The sequence below is a fragment of the Empidonax traillii genome, unplaced genomic scaffold (assembly GCF_003031625.1).
Source record: "Empidonax traillii isolate 1590-97213 ecotype Southwest subspecies unplaced genomic scaffold, ASM303162v1 scaffold168:size1726349, whole genome shotgun sequence".
NCBI classification, from domain to species: domain Eukaryota; kingdom Metazoa; phylum Chordata; class Aves; order Passeriformes; family Tyrannidae; genus Empidonax; species Empidonax traillii.
In genome coordinates this window covers 1,315,136-1,333,229 of record NW_020955361.1, presented here as the reverse complement: position 1 = coordinate 1,333,229, position 18,094 = coordinate 1,315,136, and the positions used below count along the sequence as shown (strand labels likewise).

Genomic DNA, 18,094 nt, shown 5'->3' with positions numbered 1-18,094 from the left:
CGTGCTGCTTGGGTGGACAACTTCTTGCCATGCAAAGCAGAGCAGAGAGGAAGGTGGCAGACATCGTTCTCAGAGCCAAAATTCTCTGTCTCTAAGCAAAACCTTGGAGCAGAAATGGGTGAGAACAAAGGTTCTCGCCCAGTACAGCAAGGTCAGCCCCAGACAGAACACAAGGGGAACAGTAGCTATGACATAGTCATTTTCTTATTCTCGTGTCTGGTAAAGATCTAAAGCGAACCAGCTACACGCCTGCAAAATGCCTTTATACCATTGCTTGAATTGGACAGAGTTTGTTTGGCTTTTTTGCTTTTTTTAGACCTGTATTTACTTAATTCTTTACACTTAATTGCATTAATTAATCCCACAAACCCCTGTTGTATGTTCCCCATTGACCATCAGATGCCTGCCTGTCCCACCTATGTTTTAAAAACCCTTAGGGAAAAAATACAGGTTTTCAAAACACTCTACTGCCTCATATTTTCAGTTTCTCCTGATTAAGATGGCACTGTGCAATATACTTGTATTCTGTATCGAATGATTTTCATTGTTTTCTGAAACCTACAAGGGGGAATAAGCTCCTTCAATTGTTTTTAAGAATCGAGATAATTCAGTTGTGTTCTTCTCTCAGAAGATTGGTGGATTGATCTGTGTTTCTATTGTGACTACTCTTGTGAGATTAAAGAGTTTCATCAATTTCCCAAGACTCAGTTTGGGTTTTAGCCAGAAGTTCAGAAGCTACATTGCTTTGGTGTTGATTTAAAGAACCTTCAGAGCACATAGAGTTAATTCTGAACATCCTTATGCTAACAAACTGAATAAAATGTTGTTATCTATAGGGAAAAAGGAAATGAATACCTTCTTAAAATAATGATCTTATTACTACTTATCTTGTTACACTGTGTTGAGGTTCCCCTTGTTAAGCCACCTGCATTTTGAGAGGTTTATAGACAAAAGCAGCATTATTAATTAATGCGACTGTGCAAGCTTTCTGTAAGCTATTATAATATTTTATTGTTATGGCTACTATTATTGTTATCAGATAGGCTGTTTGGGAGTTTTGAAAATGTGCTAGCATCTTTCTGTTGCTCTAGTTATCCTTCAGCGCCTTCCTTCAGATTATAAATGCAGCTGTTTCTATTAAATTCTGGATGGAAAGCAACATCCCATAAAACCTATCAGCAGGTTATTTTAGCCTCAAATCAGTATTGCTTAAATTATACAAGGAGTGAAATGGAGGTCTGATGAAGGTGCTCTTATCAGCAGCAGATGTGAATTTTTTTGCGCTTGAATATGACTTTGGGCTGATGGTCACCCAGGCAGTGAGATGAGGTTAGGACATCCTTCGGCCACCTTTAACTGCCCCCTGAGTGCCCAAACGACTGCTCTAATGAACCTGCAGTCTCTGGCACTGAGAATCACTGCCTGGTCACCTGGTAAAGGGTGGTTTGGACTAAAAAAAGGAATCCATCCTAGAAGGAGACTTAGTTGCTTGCCATAAGGAAGATGCAAGTCTTCTGGGCTCTTTTTTTTTTTTTTTTTTTTCTGTGTAACTATACGTACTGTCCTTGCAAGAGGCCACAAAGTTTCAGGCATCAGTGCACTCCAAGGTGAAGTGACCCCATACCAACTCTGGCATTTATGTGGGTGTTTATGCATTTTGTCATCCCAGAAGTCATACTGAAATCCATAAAACTGCCTAGGAAGATATTAAAGATCCGAAACTCTTATTTGCAGAGACTAAATGAAGGCCTGAGGATATAAAGAGCAGAATTATCCCTGCACCATAAGGTTATCACTGAGTTACAGAATATGCTGAGTTGGAAGGGACCCACAAGGATCTTTGAGTCCAGCTCTTAGCCCTGCAGAGGACCATACCCAAAAGTCACACCTGGGCCCTGTGGGTAACACCGAACATCACCATGCTACTGTGGATTTTGTAGGCTTGGTCACATCCCATTTTGGTTATCCCACCCTGCATTGTGCCCATGTGTCCAGCCGTTCCTTATGTAGGAGCAAGTCTTGACCTTTAAACGTTGGTCACCACTCTTTGGTGTTATTCCAATTTAACCACTTGCTTTTGGAGATGGGGAGTGGTGACCAGGGCAAAGGACCCCACACCAAACCTGAACACGGGGCATCCAAATCCTTTTTCTAATTCTGCCACAAACAGCCTTTTTACTGTCCATTTCCTCTTTGGTATGTAGCCTTTGTGTGTATCAAGGCTGCAAACAGTAAGGGCAGAATCCCGGGGCTTGGACATGAGCATTCAGGTCCTGGCACGAGTTGATCCCAAGTTTGGTTTGGGACTTTAGAGGGGAACAGGTGAATTTCCTTTCTGAGTTGGCTGTTGCTCTATATTCACTACAGTTCTTCCTCAAAAATTTCTATACCACAAGTTGTGCCTAAGAACTGGTTTTTGTTGTTTCTACTTTTATTGTTCCCCCATCCCCTTCTCTTTTTTTGAGAAAAGCTGCTTATGGTCAAATAAGCTCCAACATCACTAGAATTGCCACAAAACAGCTCCTGCAATAATCCAGGCTAAAATAGACCTCTAATGTCAGAAGCCTGTCGTATCTGATGGTGCTGGTGAGCACAGATTCTTCCACATCAAGCACAGAGGTGAAAAGCCTCGTAAGTTAACAGCGAGCAGGATAAATCAATGAAAAAGATGATGGGTTTGGGGGAGTTTCCTTTTTTAATCCTTTGGATTCTCTTGTTTGTTTGCTCTGAAATCCTCCCTCCCCAGGCGTGTTTGCAGGATAAGACCCTTTTTGTTATCCTAATGAACCGGCTGTAGAGAGTGATCGGTTCAACTCCTGGAGCCAGGAGTGAGAGCCCAGGTTGGGAAGTGATGGATCAGAGGCAGAGGAGTTTCATCCCTTTCTCTAGAGGAGTTTGCCACCTACTGATTCACAGGTTCCTTTTAGCTTCTGCCAAGAGAAGTTGAGTGGGAAAGCGGGGAATTTAGGGGTAGGTGGGGATTGCCCTTAGAGGTCTCAGTCAGGACCCCCAGGGGGAATAGCCGGGGCTAGGGGGGAAGCGATTCCCAGCTGTTGAGCTCCTACTGGGAGAAGGGGAAGGAGCTGGTTGGAAGCGCCTGGTGTGTGCGTGTGTGTTGTGTGTGGCGGGGGAGGGATGTGGATGAGGAGCGGGCTCTCTTTCTTTCTCTCGGGGCTCAGTTAATCCTGCTGCCAGGCGCTGTTCAGCGGCAGTCTCAGCGCTGGATTCTGAGCGAGGGAGACGCGCATCCCGAAGGCGCAGCGGAGGGCAGGCGAGAGAGGCAGCTAAAGAGAGCAGAGCGGGGGAAAAATCAAATCTATGCTTGGAACTGGGCTTCTTTTTCGCCAATGCAAAAGGGAATATGCAGCACATTTTTGCCTTCTTCTGCACCAGTTTCCTAGGGGCGGTGTTAGGGGCCAATTTCCCCAACAATATCCAGATAGGTGAGTGTGGGGCTGGGGACGGTGGTCTCACCTGAGTGGGTAGGGGTGGAAAGGGGGCGGTGGGGGAAAACTGACCCATTCATGTGCTTGCAAAGGCAAAATACGTGTGTGTGTGTGTGAGAGAGAGCGAGGGAGTGAACTGCGAGGGCTGGATGTGTGCGCTGGTACCAGCTTTGCCGGAGCAGAGATGGATCAATTTGGCTTTGGGGGAGGGGAAGATTGAGAATAAATGCCTGCACACACACCAACACACAGGGAGAAAAGTGCTTCTGAAATGGAGGAAGTATGGAAAAAAATATCTGTTCCTTGCTGTGAGAAATGTCTGGGCTGCCATTGTGTGTTGCTGCATTTGCAAAATCGGCGGTTGCATGATCCCTTTTTGTGAGGATGCTCTCATCTGTAGGTAACTGGGACGAGAGGTAACAAACAGGCGCTCTTCCTTGTTGTTGCTAAAGAATAAGGGCAAAGCTACTGGAGGAGGATTTTGCACTGAAGTCTCTTTCCATTTCATGCCACTTGCTTCCCCTGCACACCAGCAGTGCCTGTTTGATTCCTTTCTCCCTTCCTGTAACTTCTCAGGGCTTCTCTCCCTCCCTCCCTTCCCAGGTTTATTATTACTCTCCCGTTGATCTTTACTGGTGGTGGTTTGCAACCTAGCCCCAAATTCCCTTCCCTTGCATCCCCATTTTCTTTCACTCCTCCCTTCTCTTTACAATGCCAATCAATTGCTAATCCACCAAGTTCAGGCAACTCCTGCCTGAGTCCAGCCACACAATCAGTGCTTTTATTGCTGTTGATGCTGCATCCTTGTCTCCCTCCCTTCCTGTCTCCCCTTTACCCCAAATTTGTGCAACATCCCAAATTTTTTCCCTTTCAGCTAGCACATATATTTGTCTAACTTGGCAATGAGCATCTTATTCCTCTGACACCCATGATTAGGCTGTGGAGTGGGAGGAACGGGGGACTTAGGGGGATATTGATACACTAATAGCCCTTTCCACACAAGGAGATGCCCTCTATACTAAAGATATGCAAAGAGACATTGATAGCAGGTCCTTGCACATTTGTTTCTTCCTCGAGTCATCTTAGGCATTCATACTTTCTGTTGCTTTATTTTAATTCTCCCTTGTTGCTAAGTGCTTTGTTCCCCTACTCCTAAAATGCCAATAGCAGTGCTCTCTTTAAATACATATAGATTACAAGGCAGGCTGAATTTAATAGCATCTTTCTGGAGGCTGTGAAGGGATTTGCTGCAAGCCAAGGTTCCTGCTGGGGGAGCAGCAGGAAACTTTTCCTAGGGCCAGGCTATTGCTGCACTTTGTTACAGGTCCATGGTGGAGGAAAGGCTCTGAGCCTTAGTCCAGACTGTTTCCAGTTCCTATCCTATTTGTATCATTCTGTGATTCTGGGCTTGTCTGTACTTATGCTTAGATTGATCTCTTTGGGGATCAAAGCTTTCAATTTGAATAAAGTCAAGCTTTCAATTTCCTGCCCAATTTGAGTTTGACCACTGTCACCTGTTAAATTTAGGGCTTTTTTTTGCAGCAAACCTCTAGTAGCAGCAGTTATTTAGTCATGGGTCCCACTCTGGCTCTTGCAGCCCTGTCCCCATCCACCCTGTTGGCCAGGCTCAGCCAGGCTGCCCCATTCCCCAGAGTCCCACAGTGGGGGGGAACCCCTGCAATCCCTCTGTAGCAAACCTCTCCTTGTAGTCAGGGGTGTTTAGGCTGAGCCTAATTTCAAGTGAGGGGAGGAAGAAAGATTCTCATTCTGCCTTTAGTAAGGTAACATTGACAGTGTTGCCATTTCTCTGCCTTAAAGTTTTGTGGGGTGAGGAGTTTCAGTTTAACGCCACGGATTATCCCGATCCTGCAGGTTGCTCAGCCTGGGGTGCATCAGGGCTCCTATATGTGATCCAGACATTACATAACACACAAACTGGAAAGGTTTTCTGCTCCCAATCTGTCTGCAGTGGGCACAAAACCCTTGGGTCTTGTGTGATGGAGGGTTTCCAAGTCTAGAGGCACTCCCTGGGCTGGGGAGCTGCAGTCTCTGCTTGCAGGAGCATTTTGGACTGAGGAGGTTTCTAATACAAGCGTGCTTAAGACCTTTCTTCATAATGCTTTGTTTTTCTCCCCAGGGGGGTTATTTCCTAATCAACAGTCCCAGGAACATGCAGCTTTTAGGTTTGCGTTGTCTCAGCTCACGGAACCTCCCAAGCTCCTTCCCCAGATCGACATTGTGAACATTAGTGACAGCTTTGAAATGACATACACCTGTAAGTACCAGCGTTCACTGTGTTCTCCCTTACTTTTGGCTCTTTATTCCTGACTTGAGTTTATTTCATGTCTGAAATATGAGGTATCTTGCTCTGAACATGTAACTCACCTTTAGGGTCCAGGCGAGAAAACCCCAAACACACAGACAAAGGATTTCTGAATCATTTTGGTTTGTGCCAAGGTACAGGGAGTGCTGCAGTTATTCAGCATGTCTGGTGTTTTCTCTTCCATTGCATCCAAAGTGGTATAAACCCCCCTACAATTCATTTCTTCTTGTTTCTCTAACCTCTGCCCAGCTCATTATGTTAAGGTTTCATCCCCATATTTCCCGTAGCTGTGGTGTACAACAAAGACACCTCTTTCCACCCACAGAGTGCACAGAAGTCTCTGTTTAGTGTGAACAGCTTCTTCCTCAGTCCCAGTTTAGCCATCTGTCCTCGTAATTCAAGAAAGACCTAGCAGAAATCAGCAGCTTGGTGTGAGTAGAGTCCAGATCCACAATAAGGGGCACTCCTAATAATGACAGATAAGTCATAGAGTTCTAGTTTCAAGAAACAATGGAATCGTTGGCTCTAAAAATAAGTATTGAAAACTGAATTTACACCGCAGAATTGATCCTAGGGTGTATCTGTACCCAGCTAAAGCACAGCTGTGCTGTTCTTGCTATGTGATATAACTGAGGAAAGAAAAACCTGGCTTGCCAGGTAATGCCAAAGTTAGCAGCAATAAACAAGACCAGGAGGAAACCAGATGAAAACTAAACCCATAACACAGCCCTGTGGTTGTGTGAGAGCTGTTGCAGGATTTCCTCCCCTTGGAAAACTGGTGCGGTTCTGTGGGAAAGGGGCTCCTGTGCCGACAGGATGTGATGCACAAAGAATTTCTTGGTTTAACCTGGTATCAGATACTGCTGACCCTCTTTGAGCCTGTGAGTGTGTAAATGGACTGTCAGGAGGGGCTGGAGGAGCCCTTACATTTGTAGAACCTGCTGGATTGTTGTTGGTTCGCATCTCTTGTGTCCTCTTGAGTCACTGAAACATCCTCTCTGTGGTTTAGTTGTGTGGAGAGTGGGGGTAGAGGTGAACACGAATGGTTCTCTCTACTCAAAAATGCACATAAGGCAAAAAAAAAAAAAAAAAAAAAAAAGGCCAGAAATGTGCAAGAGTAGAATTATTAAGGCTTTTTGAAAAAAAAAAAAAAGTAATAAAAAAGAGGAGTTGTGATATTTTCTGTTGGAAGGTTTGCAAATACAAGATTTCAGGAATTTCCCGCCCAGTATGATACAGGAGAGGAGTAACAGTTTGGCCACACTTTCATTGCAGTATCTAATGACATATCTAAAGATTTTCTATTTTCCTTAATATCCCTCTATTTGCCAACTACAAGGTTTCCATCAAGGAAGAGCAACTATTTCAGCTCAGTCCAATGGCACTTTCTTGGCAGGAAAACCAGAGAAATAGAAGAAAAAAGACAGACCTTGTATCTATCAAGGGAAAGCGTCACCCACCTGGGGTAGAGTTGCTGACTGTGGCTGGGGATGAGCTATTTCAGTGCTGATAGCAGGAAGAAAGCAGAAGCTGTAAGAATATCACTCAAATAAATTCTTCACCTGCACATGGCTTTCCCTCCCTCTCCACCTCTGCCACTAATGGTTTTGTTTACAGCTTTGGCAGCAGGACCATGATACTAGTTATGCTTCAGAAATCTGTCATTAGTAGCGCGGGGGCAGGGGTGGTCTCACAAAAGCTGAATGGAAGCAAGATAGCCTCCCAAAGGATGTTATATTTGAGCTCTATGTAGGGCACATTGTCCTAGATCAGACCAGCAGAGCACTCTGCACAGTCCAACTTTACTTGTCCTCGTTTTTCTTCTCTTATAATTAAAAACTTCCTAAGTTCTTCCAGACTATGGAAGGCAGCATTTGTTTTGTAAGCACAAAAGAAGGTGTTATTCCATATACCCTAGGGGTGAAAAAAAACCCAACCCCAAAAAACCGGGCCATTAGGAGACCTGATTTTTGTGCGGTAGGGCTGAAGTAAAACTTTTGTCAGGAATTAGCTCATTCCTCATCTCCCAGCTAATTCCCTTCCCGGTTGCCAAGACTAGATATCAGCAGAAAGATCTGTTTATTTACAGAGAACAAAAACCTTGCCCATGCAGTGGTCCTTATCTTCTGAGAAACGACTGGCCATGCTACCAGTTTAAAGTACCAGTTTTTTGTTCCCATGGAGATAGAGAACACAGCATTTCCTTGCCATTGGCATTACCTGTTTCTCTGACAGTTAAGTCAAAGATTTTTGTGCTCTGTAAAGCTCATGCTGCCCCTATCTGAGTCTCCAATAGGTCATCTAAGGAACACTCGTAGGCCCCAGCCCCACTGCAAATCCTGCTTTGTGTTAGGATCTGGCCTCGCGTGCTAAATGTAGTCCTTATGGCAAGTGCCTGGGGCAACATCATTGGAAATACAGAATATACATTAAAAATCAGCTGTGGGAGCAGAAGTGAAACCCTTGTTGGGCAGCTTGCGGGACGATGTTGAAGTGGCGGGATGATCCGCAGCACGATGGCAGCACCCTGGCTAAGGAGACTGTGTGCAAAATGTGTTTCAGCATCAACTGTGACACTGTCTACCTCTGCCTGACACGTATTTGCTTACTGGTTAGGATGAGCAAGCTTTGGCGTGACGGTGGGTGAAGTTACACGACGTCCTGCCCCCCTTTGCGCCCAGGTAACGGCGCCGTTAATGACGTGCCAGTGATGATCGTGGACCAGTAACAATAATATCCATCAAAGTGATAAATCTGGGAAACAGCAGGAGGCTGCTGTTGTGTCACGGTTGTTGCTGTCACTGTGACAGCCCAGCAATAACTTCTGCAAATCTGATGCTTTCAGAAGTGGACTCTTCATCATTATGCAGCGATTGTGAATACTCTGTGTGGGGAAGCGTCGATCCACAAGTCCTGTGCTCCCTGCGTGTAACTTGTCAATAGATGATGATTTTAGGCAAACTGTAATCATTAAGAAATTAAAAATAGGTTGTAGATACAACGTGTGGTAACCTCCTGTTTCACGTGTGTGGTTGGTGCTAATGTTGTCGCAACACTGAAACATGGGTACATTTCAATAACTGAAATATCTTCCTGAATTCATTCCATCCCACGGAATAGCTGGTAGTGAACAGGCTCTGTGGTTGCAGCTGGGTGCGCGTTGGGGCTTACCCATATGAAAACACACACCTGCCACTCTGAGGGTTCTTAACTAAAGGTTAGGAGGCTTTATAATTTTGTGATTTTTCTTCAAATGCCAAGGCAATTCTGTGGGGGGAAGGTGAATTGAAAGTCCTTCCTGCAGCAGAAGTGCACAGCAGTGCCAGGTGACTGTAAAGGGTAAAATGATGGTGTGGTGTAGCTGAAATGTTTACCTAGTGACGTAGCAGAGCAAAACCTTTCTGAGCAGCTTTAAAAGCATGTTCACAGGTTCTGTTTCCAGCCATGTTTGGAAAAGAGCTTTACAGCATCCACACAGTCTCTAGCAAACTCTGCCATGCTGGGTTTTGCCATGTCTGACTGCACTCAGGACAGACCCAACACAGCAGCATTGATGCTGCAAGTCAGAGTGGAGAGGAATGGGAGGAGGCATGCTCTGCGCCAGATGTGAGGACACAGAAGGTCTGAAGCCTAGGAGAGAGCTGCAAATTCCTGTCCCTAGGAGGTCTGCAGTGGATGTGCAAGCACCATGTACTGTTGGCAGCAAAACGATGGCAGGCTGCTTGCTTGAGACAACCTGTGCTGGGAGTAGTTTTTTCTTATTCTTCATCTCAGTCTCCAGCTGTGCACATGTAATGCACAGCCCAGCTCCTCAGGGGATATGAGTTGTTTCAGCCACAGCTCCATAGCTTTATTTAATTTGTGGTGCAGAAGCTCCTGCTTTCGGCCTCTGGCTGAAGTCCCCGGGCGAGCCCAGCAGCGTCAGGAGATGTGTTGGCTGCTCTCACTGTCCAGGGAAGCCGATGGCTCAGTAACAGCCCTCCCTGGCAGTGCCCTGGGGGCTGTGCCCTGTGAGCGGTGCTCACACAAGGTGAGTCACCAGCTTGGTAAATCTGTCCCTGAAGAACTCAGGCCACTTTGCAGGGATGACCAGTGACTAAAATAACCCCTGTGTGTCACCGAGCCCTGCAGCTTTGCTGAGGCAGCCATTGGATTTTGCGTGCTTTGGTGTGGGGTTACTGCTAAGGGGTGTTCAGGAGCTGCCCACCTGGAACACAGAGGTCAGCACAGGATAGCAACAGGATTTTTCTGCAGCAAGAAAACTTGTTAAAAGGCTGAAAACCAATGAATTATTTATCCCTCTCCTTTCTTGTATGCACAGGTACAGTTACTGTGAGGTCCTCATACTGAGTATGGGCTGTGGGTGCAGTAGAATATCAACAGTTGAATCTGTTCTGCAAATTAGAAAATGGTCATGTAGTTTGGATTCTGTTCATATTTTATGAGGGCCTCCCAGCACCAATTAGAGAGGGATTTGTAACGATCACTCACTCTGCTTATGTTCTTATCAATAGCAGCAAGCTTACATCCAGATCAGCTATGAAATGAAGTATTTCTTTTTCTTCTTTTCCTTGGATACTTACATATATAGATAGAGTATTTATAGAGATTGCTTTTTATCTCTTAAATTACCTCTTAGAGGCAGGAAGGAATAGGCAAGAATTAGAATGTTCTCAAACGAGGATCTAAATTTGTTTTAATTAAACAATTACTGTGTTGGATTTAAAGGAAGCTTCTTTGTTGACAAACATACGATGGTCTCCATTTCTTGTAAAGGTGTTGTTGTAATCATTCCAGCAGCAATCAATTAAAATGCAATTTTTATAATTAAACTTCCACAGCCTAAATAAGCCCAGCCCTGTAATAGTTCTGCTATTGCTAGACTTGTTATTATTTTTGCAGTGTCAGAAACCTCATGTAAGTGCTTTGGGATTTTTTTTTCCCCTGAAGAGCTGAGGATGCTTGCTATGACTCTTTAATATGAGTTAAGCGAACAGAAACATGGATTTAATGATCAGATGCAGTCTGATTAATACAACATAGGTACTACAAGGAAATACATCTCCTTAGATTATGTAATAGGAGAAGATGTGATGCAGGCAGATGAATCACGGAGCATCAATTCACATTAGATCAAACTGAGGTTAAGGTTGCTCGGTTTTTAGGCAGGGATGGCCTGTAGCTTTCTAGTAAGTGTGTGTTTGTTTAGTGAGATGCCAACGCCTTGGAGGGTCAGGTCCAGTTTTATGGAGTGTGCTGATGGGTGAAATCCTGCCAAACAGGAGGGAGCAGGTCCTGGCATTAACACCAGTCTCTTGTGTCCAAGGTCTCTGCAGGGCCCCCAGGGTGAGTCCTGGGTGCTCAGCAGTCACAGTGACCACTGACACTGGGATCAGGTGTCTCCCAGTCTGGTATGTCCATCTCTCCAAAGGCCATAGGTGCACTTATTCTTTGCCTGACTACTTTTGTGTATTTATTTTTTTTTATCCTGTGTGGTGGGAGTGGTGCCCGCGGAGGAAAGCAGATATGACGCAGTGAGGAAAAATCAGAGGAGGAATAAGGGGAATTTCACACCTGCAAATCTATCTGCTCATCTGGAAAGGATCCCAGATACTCACTGGTGACAAGTAAAAAAGAGAGTGCAGAAGTAAAATTTGAGCTCTGCAGCAGGCAGAGAAGGGATTTGAGAAACAGTGAGCTGCAGAGGCCAGACCTGTCCATTGTGTGACAGTCACAGTTTCCACTCACAGCTTATCCTTTCTTCTCTAAAAATAAAGCTTTTCCATGTGATAGGGATCCTACTAGGCCAGAAACACACTGGCTTTATATTTTGGCATATTAGCCAGGTGAGAGTGGAAATCTTCATGTGACTGCAGGGAAGGTAGTGAGGGGAAGCATGCTGTTCATTTCCAAACCTGGTGGGAATTTTAGATATATATGTTTACATTTCCTTTAATAGGGTTAGGGCCCCAAAGGCAACAGTTCTCTGCCAGTAGAAATGGAAATGGTCCCAGTTAGCTTCAGTAACATGTGGAGCTCAGAGAGAACACAAAATCAACATGATCCTTAAAGAGGCAATAAGTCAGGGAGACTTTAATATTCTAAAGGTCCAAATTCTCCGGGGTGCGGAATTAACACAAGTCTGAAGACAAAGATGCATTTATTTCAACTGCATTCCTTTAAAGACAAAAGGGGTTTATTTCTCTGACTTAAATTGTGTAGAAGTGAAACAGGGCAGTGTTTTTCCCAGTGAAAAGTTCTGCTGGGTAGAGCACAGGATTTTCTTTGGTGATACCTGAGGAAGGCAGGGATTAGGCAAGATGCAGGTGAGGGGCCAAACCAAGCCATTTGCAATCCACCAGCATTTCAGAAAAAAAAAAAAAATTCAAAATAATAGTGAATGATTAGAATAACAGCGTGCTATCCGGCAGAAACTGTTCCCTGCTCACCAGCTGAACTGATCGGTCATTAGCTTACACACTGACGAGTCTCCAGTTGATTTTCTTGCGCTGCCCTTTGGCAGCCAGACCCACTTGTCCCCTCTGAGGCATTCTTAAAAAAACAAAACACACCCCACTACAACAACACAAAAAAGAAAAAAAGCTCCTGAAATGTCAGTTCTTTTTATTGATGTAGATCAGTTATTTTCCCTGTTGTCTGCAAACCAAACCCTTGCCAATCCTCACCCAGGGTTGCAATTCAGGAGACATACTTATGCATCTCCAGACTGATTGATCCCTAGAGGAAGCAGCAGTGAGAGGCAATGAAGAGGTGAGTAACAGCTACAAAATGCCATATCTTGGCTTCTTCAAGAGGGTCTCTTCATTCTTTGATTTTATTTGTTTTTGACAGAGTGGAGGAGTGCAAAAGAAAACAACTGATGTCTAAGATTGAGTTGTATCATGCAACTGATGGCAGGATTCTTGTGTGGATGTGGCAAATGTGTCTAAATCTCTCTATGTGCTATAGGAGTCTAGTCTTGGCTTTGATTTTACAAGCAAGATCCTGACACTATGCTAATGGAGATGAAGTGGGAGGGAGATGAAAGGTTGAGGGCTGGAGGTTCAGAGGAGAGATACAGAAGCCCCTGTAAGTAATCTGGAAGCAGCATGGAAGGATCTTACATGAAACCAAGGGCTACTTCTCACCTTCCCACCCTCCAAAACAGTTTGCTTTGATCTTTGTTAGCAGTAAGCTTCAATGAGCACAAAGACATCAGTGATTACACTGATTCAGATGTGACTTTTCTCCTTCTGGACTGCTAATATTTCCTGAATTCCCTGAGCCTTGTTGTCTTTCCTTCCACGCAGCACCCACACCCCATTCAGTGCCATCTGCGAGAAGGACGGGGTTGCCATTCCGGCAGGTAAACAGGAGGAAAAATTTCCAGCAGGCCTGGGAGCTCCTGAGGAAAGCACTGAAAAGTGAAGTCCAGCAGAGAGCACACAGGGACAGAGGATGGAGAAACCCTGGGTCAGGAGACACGACACACCCCTGCCTTGGTGCAATGCCTGCAGAGACAAATCTTGGCGCTTAACACAGGGAATCCCCTGCATGGGGTGGTTATTGCAGACTGCCAGCTTGTCTAACACAGCCTTCAGTCCTGTTGCTGCTTCAACAGTCCTGACATGCCCCTATGCTCTCCCCTTAGCCAGCCCTTTGCAGCAGGACCCCTTGCATCCTTAGTGCATGATGAGCACCTACCATCTACACACGGCTTGATGCACGTGATGCACGATGGTCGTTTGTTGGTCCTGAGATGGGACTGTTTGGCTAGGGAAAAGGGAGAAAACAAATGCTGAAATATAGAGCACAGTGAGGTGAAGATTAGCTGGAAAGGTGGCAGGGAAGGTTTGGTGGTGGCCACCTGATCGCTGTCTAGCAGGGACCCAGATCAGCAAGGAAATGGGGGCAGGTCTGGGTTGCCAGCACTGTGTCTGCGGGGGCTGAAGCAAGCAGCGGAGCTCCAGAGGAGAAAGAGGTCTGGCCTGCAGGGAGTTCAGGAGAAATGTCTTTGTGCAGAAGGTGATTAATGTCTTTAATGAACTACCAAAGGAAGTAATAGAAAGCCAAACCAGATAGGGCTGCAGTGGGGGAAGGGGCTGAGGAGAGTTGCTGTTGCAGGCAAGGACGAGGCAGTGAGCTGCGGTGCAGCCCGTGCAGCAATGCCATTTCCAGTTCACTGTCCCAGAAAAACAGTCGGGCACAGCAGCTGTCTCTAGTCTGTCCTGAGCAAAGGCAGATCTGAGTGCATTTCACAGATTTAATCAGAATTAATTCAGTCTACCAGACTGTCCTGGTTCTGGGGTCTTTTCTGCTCAGCTCATTTTGGCTGTGCCAAAACCCACTGTCTACAGCTTCAAGGGGTAGGGGTGGTAATCTGGGAGTCCCTGTGCTCCTCTCCTGTAAGGACAGCAAAAAGAGGCTCTGGGGAGAGTGGAGCCTCAGTGAGGGGAGCGGGGGCCTCTCCTCCTCTGTGAGGGAGGAAACCTTTTCAGGTCCCAGGAGTCTGGGACCTGGATTAGCCTAGGCTGACAGGCATTAAGAGTCATCATTTGTTTGGGAACCTGCAAGAAATGTGTGGATGAAGTCAGGCAGATTTCTAACATTGAGTCATCTATATCATAACATCCTCCACCTTAGCAGCCTCGTGTGCCAGACTCAGCAGAGACCTCAGAGATACCAGCACCTCTCCTGAACCCACAGAGCCCCAGGTAGTCCCAGGGTTTGCGGGAGGTTACCCAGGCACACACAGACTAGAAAACCAACCCTTCGTGCTCCCAGACAAGCCCGTGTTTATGTGCTGATACTTAGGGGGGCAACGAGTTCACTGTGCAGCCCCCAGGTAGGACCTGAGACAGCTCCTGGATGTCCATCCCTGCTTCCTGAGATGAACCCTTCCCCAAAAAGCCCATATCACCTCTTGTTCTGGACTAAGGACTAGTAGCACTATTTTGCAGTACAGGCTTGCTCTGTCAAAGAGGAAATTCTTCCAGTATTGTTACAGTTTTAGTGATGCTGAATTGGGAATAGCAGCACACAGCAGCTCAAATAGCATCTCTCAGTGACCATTCCTGAATTTCTCTTCTTTGCTTGGGAAGCTTTGCTTATTCTTAAGTCCTCACATGTGCCCACATGTCCCCTAATTGAACTTTTCCTTCCTCTGTGAAACCCCAAGTAAAGCAACAGAATAGGGTGTTGATCTTGGTTTAGCTTACTGTGAAACCCCGAGAGGCAGGTGAGATGAATCGTACCCCAAAGTGTCTGCTGCTGTGTTATGTCCTTCTGCTAATTCCTCCATTCTTTTTGGAAGGTGACATCTCAGCGGTATCAAACATTTTCCTGCTCTCTCTGCGAGCAGCCTGTGAAGGCTTTGATAAAAGCAGGCATCACATTGCAAACAGGCACTTTGCAGTTGTGCTATTCTGATGTATTGCTGAGAAGCAAAGAAAACATATGTTCATGGCATAGAAACTGCTCTCCTCAGGTTCTCCTTCTGTATTTTGGTACCGCACTGCAGTGGCCCCCCAAGGGCAGGGGCCTGATGTCCTGAGATTTGATCTTATACACTTGGCCTCTTGTATTTCTCACTTTTCATGGGCTTGCTGTTGGCAGGAGGTTTTGGACTGCTCTAACAACAATACCTGGGTTTGCTTTTGCTTTCTTTGAGCAGATCTCTTTCTCCCTCTTCATGCTGATATGCTCCTGGCCAATAGTGCCTTTCCCTAGGAGTAGGTTCCAGGGTTGGTATCAACAGGGGAGGAATGCCTTCAGATGCTATCTGTAGCATTTTCAAAACAGCATGCAGGGATTTGACTGAGCAATGCCCATTAGCTCAGATGGGAAGAGTACGACGAAGCCCTGCATGGGACTGGAATGAACAATCTTGTGGGAAAAGAAAACAAAAAGTTATTTGGCCAGGAAAAAAAAAAAAGTAATTTCTGTAGTAGCATCCTATAGCAGCTGAGACAAATCAGACCCAAACCCCTAGATCCAAACACACCTGAAAATACTGGGGGTACTGTGAATCCCATCCTGAATCCCAATTAAATCCTGTCTTGAATTCTAACTGCCATTTTGGCAGCAATCTCAGAGGAGTGTGATAGCAATGTGCATTCAGGTTCGCTGTTTCAAGGCTGTCTCAGGACAGAAAGTAAAAGTGTGAATCCAAACCAACAACTCAAGCAGAACAACTTCAAAAAACAATTGAGGCAGGGGGGAAAAAAATCACCCCTCTTGGCTCTCAGGGCTGAGGAATGAAATCTAGAGCAGTGTCATGGAGGGATAGAGAGAATCGGGGCCAAGACACTGAGGCAGAGCAGCATCCTGTGGTGGGATCACAGGAGCCTTTGCAAAGGTGTGTTTGTCTCATCAGAGGTGTGTTGTCTCAGCTGTGCAGGGAGGAATGAGGTGAGTTGCTGTAGGACTACTGGTGCCTGTGCCATAGGATGATTCATGTCCAGGGCGACCAGCGGTGCTGCAGAGGTGTAGGACACAGGGGTGAGGTTGTTTCCCTATCTATCCTTGCCTGCAGCCAACATAGTGAATTCTTCACTTTCAACAACAGCAAATTTACACTAAAGAAAGGCTCCATCAAAAGGAAATTGCTCTTGACTGTCTCTCTTTAGCCACTGGAGAGCAGCAGGCAGACAGGCGCAGGAGGCTGCCTTCCCATCCCTTGCTGCCTGGTGTTCTGTGGTTTTGGCATTGCAAAAATGGGAAGCAGCTGTGAGCCCTTTGGATCACAAATGGATATGGGAGTCTGCTACCTCTGCTAACAACTCATTTATTATCAGGGAGCAGTTTCCTCTGAGCCAGAGCAATCTATCATTTCTTAAAGACGCTGTGTGAGATTGAAAGAATTTCCTTTAGGAGTTGGCACCTGGCACCCCGTAATGAGTCCATCTTTGGAAAGAAATCTCCTTCCTCACTTACTCATTAAGGTTTCTTTTTCCCAGCTTCAGGAAGAAGGGAGAGGAATGTGCAGCAGATACACTCTTTGCTCTGAAAAGTTCAAGAGCATCACTTCTCTGAAAAATTCCTTGAGAAATGCTCCTCTCCTGCTTCTCTTTTGCTTCTCTCTCTGTGAGGAGAAAGTATTTTGCCCAAAATACTGATGAAGGGAAGGTGAAGAGGCTATTCCAGCCCCCTTGCATGAAACCCATCTATGCAACTGCAGGCAGGTTAAACCTGCCACGCACAATATCCCACCCACAGTCAGCACCTGCCTGGCCTGGATTTCACTCTGTTTCAGCACAGAGCTGCTGCTTCTGCCATGTCAGCCCGTTTGCTTCCCCAGAGTGTGGGCTTGCACAGTGGGAATGGGCTGTGGGGCCACTCTGCAGCCCCAAACAAGGCCCTGCACCCAGAGACCTGCAGTCGATCAGCTTTACCAAAGGGCATTTTGGTGCCTTGGGTGAGGGCCCCGTGGGCAGATGTTGAATGGCCTGATGTGGGCACTCCAGATCCAACTCTCCTTTCCTATAGACAGCAGTGAGGTGTTGAAAACCCATGCTAATTTTGTTCCCTGAAATAGCTAGGAGCTCACACCCATGTTTTTGGCTGCTGTTATCTCCTCGCTTCTCTGAAATCCTGGGCTTACAACATGCTCCAAGGGAATTTGCTGTCAGAGTCAGCAAGAGAGATGACAAGATGTGCTGTGTGTGGGGGGTGCACCCAGGGAAGGGAGCACTGTGACCCTCTGCAGCCATTTTTCTCAATTTTCATGTTCAGTTGGTTGACGTCGTTTAACCTTTCTTTCTTTAATTTGCACTCATTAATTATTCCAGGCAAATACAACATTTGTCTTAATTTGGGTTTGTTTTTTAAATGTCTTTTTAGTGTGAAGGGAAATCAAGGGCTACATGTATTTGGTTTAGCGCTACCAATTTCACGGATTGTGGATCAAGCCCTTTCTAAAGAAAGTTCACTTGATCCAAAGGCACTCAGTTTTGCAGCCTGTGATCCCATCACTGCTTGTCTTTACCTTTCCTGCAGACTTTGCCCAGCTGTGTTATGCTCCACCCAGATTTTTGCTTGTTCTTCCCTTCCCTGCAGCAGGATTTTCCTCCTGGCAGTTCTGCACCAGTCTGTGCCTCCAACCATTGCAAGCCCTATGCTCAAGATGCCGTGGCCATCTCATGGCTGTCGTGGTTTCTGCTGTTCACTTGTTGCATCTGCCTCTTGTCATGAGTCTATTAAGCTTTCACAGCAGGGTTTATACTTGTTTACTGAATATTTGGGGTCTTGATTGTTAGCTTAGGCCTGTAGGTACCAAAAGAAAATGAGAGCTTTAAAGGCATTTTAATGTTTACTGACTCTTCCA

General features: G+C 45.8%; 1 protein-coding gene across 7 annotated transcripts in view; it reads left to right on the top strand.

The window, feature by feature from the left end:
• Nucleotides 1-2,863: 2,863 nt before the first annotated feature.
• The window catches only part of GRIA1 (glutamate ionotropic receptor AMPA type subunit 1), a 120,871-nt gene continuing 105,640 nt past the window's right edge, over nucleotides 2,864-18,094 (top strand). For 2 of the 7 annotated variants that reach the window (XR_003571424.1, XM_027885621.1), the window contains exons 1-3: nucleotides 2,864-2,916; nucleotides 3,196-3,443; nucleotides 5,584-5,721. Coding sequence is in view for 6 of the 7 variants with exons in the window: in XM_027885621.1 (XP_027741422.1) it covers nucleotides 3,362-3,443; nucleotides 5,584-5,721 (220 nt within the window). In the remaining variant the exon portion in view is untranslated. Of the gene's footprint in view, nucleotides 2,917-3,158; nucleotides 3,444-5,583; nucleotides 5,722-18,094 lie in introns of those variants that run through there. The other 5 variants (XM_027885619.1, XM_027885616.1, XM_027885618.1 and 2 more) reach the window with 3 other exon arrangements.